The 2566-nt window shown below is 33.0% G+C and overlaps 1 protein-coding gene across 1 annotated transcript; it reads right to left on the bottom strand.

Moving 5' to 3' along the window:
- Positions 1-564: 564 nt before the first annotated feature.
- Positions 565-1455, bottom strand: LOC145252364 (microtubule-associated protein RP/EB family member 3-like). Its single transcript, XM_080111763.1, has one exon. It carries the CDS (start codon positions 1453-1455, stop codon positions 565-567), a length of 891 nt encoding a protein of 296 aa, XP_079967889.1.
- Between the last annotated feature and the right edge of the window lie 1111 nt (positions 1456-2566).

Below are 2566 nucleotides of genomic sequence, written 5' to 3'. Positions count from 1 at the left end.
AAAATAATATTTTTCAACAACAGCAAAAAAACAAAACAAAACAAAACAAAAAAACAAAACAAACAAACAAACACACACACACACACATACACACACACACGCAAAAAGAAATATTACAACTTTCCTTAAAACAAAATTTAAAAACGTAAAAACTAAAAACTATTGAAACTTGTCTTGAAAAAAAAATGTAAACAGCATAATCTTTGACAAAAACATTCACATATTTTTGCTAACAATTCTTGAAAGTAAATAAATAAATAAATAAAAATATTTATTTAACTTTATATATATATATATTTTTGTTATTTTCTTTGTAAAAATAATGTTGTTAATTATATTTCCCGGCGTCTTTTATTTCGTTCAGTTTATCTCAGTGGTTTTCATCAGCTGCCGGTCGAACCCGAGCCAATGTCACGGAAATCCGGGTCAGAAGATGCACGAAGTACCATTTAATAATAGATGTAAAGATTACGTAAATCATTTTTTTTCACTTTTATATTGGCCATATAATAACAGAATGAGAGAAGACCAACTGGTTCAATCCAAAGTTCGGAAACGTAGATTTTACAAGGGAAGTCCTTCTTGGTACAAAACTCGCCTCACGGACGAGCGTAAGGTGTCCAAATCACAATCATCGCAAAGTTTTTCGATCAGATTTAACTTTTTGTGGAAATAAACTTTCTTCCGGGTGGCATGTTCCAACGATTTAGAAATGGTGTCATTCTCCTCCTGCAGCTTCGCGACGTACTCTTTCCGTTCCTTATTAACCCGCTCCAAGTTTTGTTCCATCTCTAATAGACCCTTGATTTCTTCTTCTTCGTTGTCCGTCGTGTTTTCATCCGTCTGCAACGTCTCTTCTTTCCTGATTATATTAACAGCTGAAACATTGCCAAATTTGTCATACACGAGAACCTGGTTCGGAGTTTGAGGTTTAGTTACAATCTTGGAGAAAGAAACGGCAGGACTCAGTGTCTCCAAAGACTGTTCGTCGTTCGTAACGACATCTTTCGGCACTGACCTGGCTCCTCCTTTTCTGAACCTCATCGTCGTTTCATTTTTTGCGTTGTCTTTGGCCTTTTCGTCTGATTCCTGGTTGGCCTCGAAGAATCGGATGAACCACTGAGCGAAAAAGAAATTCGATTGGAAGTTGTTCTTCATCATGCTCTCCAAGGGGAAATTTTTTTCAATGCCCAGTGTCTTGAAGGCTTTCTTAAGGAGGGTAAAATTAATCCGTCTTTCGGTTTCGCTGAGATTCGTACCTTTTCTGATTTTGCTTGCGTCACATGAATCTGGGAAAAGTAGGTTCATACCCAAACAGAAGTCAGTACCCGTTCCGAGGTCTTCGATGCATTGTAAATTCGAATCAACTCGCTTGCGAAAAAAATCTATGATATCAACTTTTGATAATTCGCGGATGTTACGAAGGAATGATACCGAGAGTTTCTTTGACGTCATTCTCTCCAATTCAGAATCTAGAATTTAAACAAAAATTCAGAATCTAGAATTTCAACAAAAATTCAGAAAAAAAAATTCAGAATCTAGAATTTTAACAAAAATTCAGAATCTAGAATTTTAACAAAAATTCAGAATCTAGGATTTTAACAAAAATTCAGAATCTAGAATTTTAACAAAAATTCAGAATCTAGAATTTAAGCAAAACAAATTTTCACATAAGCCGATTTTTGAAAATTTTGAAAATGACTTCAGAATTTCTTCCGAATTATTCACAGTTTATAAATGTTTTCGGAATTTCTTGTGAATTTCTTATAAATATCTTTGGAATTTCTTGCAAATGACTTCAAGATTTCTTGTGAATTTCTTCAGAATTTTTTGCAAATTTCTTCAGAATTTCTTGTGAATGGCTTCAGAATTTCTTGTTAATTTCTTGTTAATTTCTTTTAAATGTCTTCGGAATTTCTTGCAAATGACTTCAGAATTTCTTGTGAAAGTTTAGATAATTTTTTGTGAACTTCTTTAGCATTTCTTTAGAATTTCTTTAGAATTTCTTCAGAAATTATTTATAAATTTCTTTACAATTCTCTTATGAATTCAAAAGTTCTTGTAAATGCCTTCAGAATGTTTTTACGAATCTCTTCAGAATTTATTCCACATGTTTTCAGATTTTTAAAAAAGAATTGTTTGTCAGAAAAAGCAAAAAAAAATGTGTTACCAAAATATCTCCTGGAATTAAAACTGCCTTCCAAGGTTTTTCGCATCTGTGTTCAACTACGTTTGAATTTTTTTTTATTTGTTTTTTATTGATTTACGTCATACACGCGTTGTGACGTAATTCACTATTAATTGTATTTTATCATAATTGTTTATTTAAGAAACTTTCAGGCAATACATTGCAATATCGGGCAGGGATCAAAGAGTAGTATCTGTTCTGATGCTACACTTAAGTTAATTTTTCCTTGGTCAATGGAGGGTGAGCCTTCCATACTGAGACAATTATTATTTTTGGCTACTGCCAGCGTCTCCTGTTTTGCCCTTCTTTTGGGGAACTGGTTTCTCCCCACATTAAAAACGACCTTGTGTCATATTTTGCTTTCGTGAGGAAACAAAT

Source organism: Euprymna scolopes, chromosome 29 (genome assembly GCF_053919585.1).
Source record: "Euprymna scolopes isolate OS-2025 chromosome 29, ASM5391958v1, whole genome shotgun sequence".
Taxonomy (NCBI): domain Eukaryota; kingdom Metazoa; phylum Mollusca; class Cephalopoda; order Sepiida; family Sepiolidae; genus Euprymna; species Euprymna scolopes.
This window is presented reverse-complemented; position numbering and strand designations above follow the sequence as displayed.

Bases quoted from the DNA above. Each gene is read 5' to 3' on its own strand.
- LOC145252364 (XM_080111763.1), bottom strand. From the start codon at position 1,455: ATGACGTCAAAGAAACTCTCGGTATCATTCCTTCGTAACATCCGCGAA.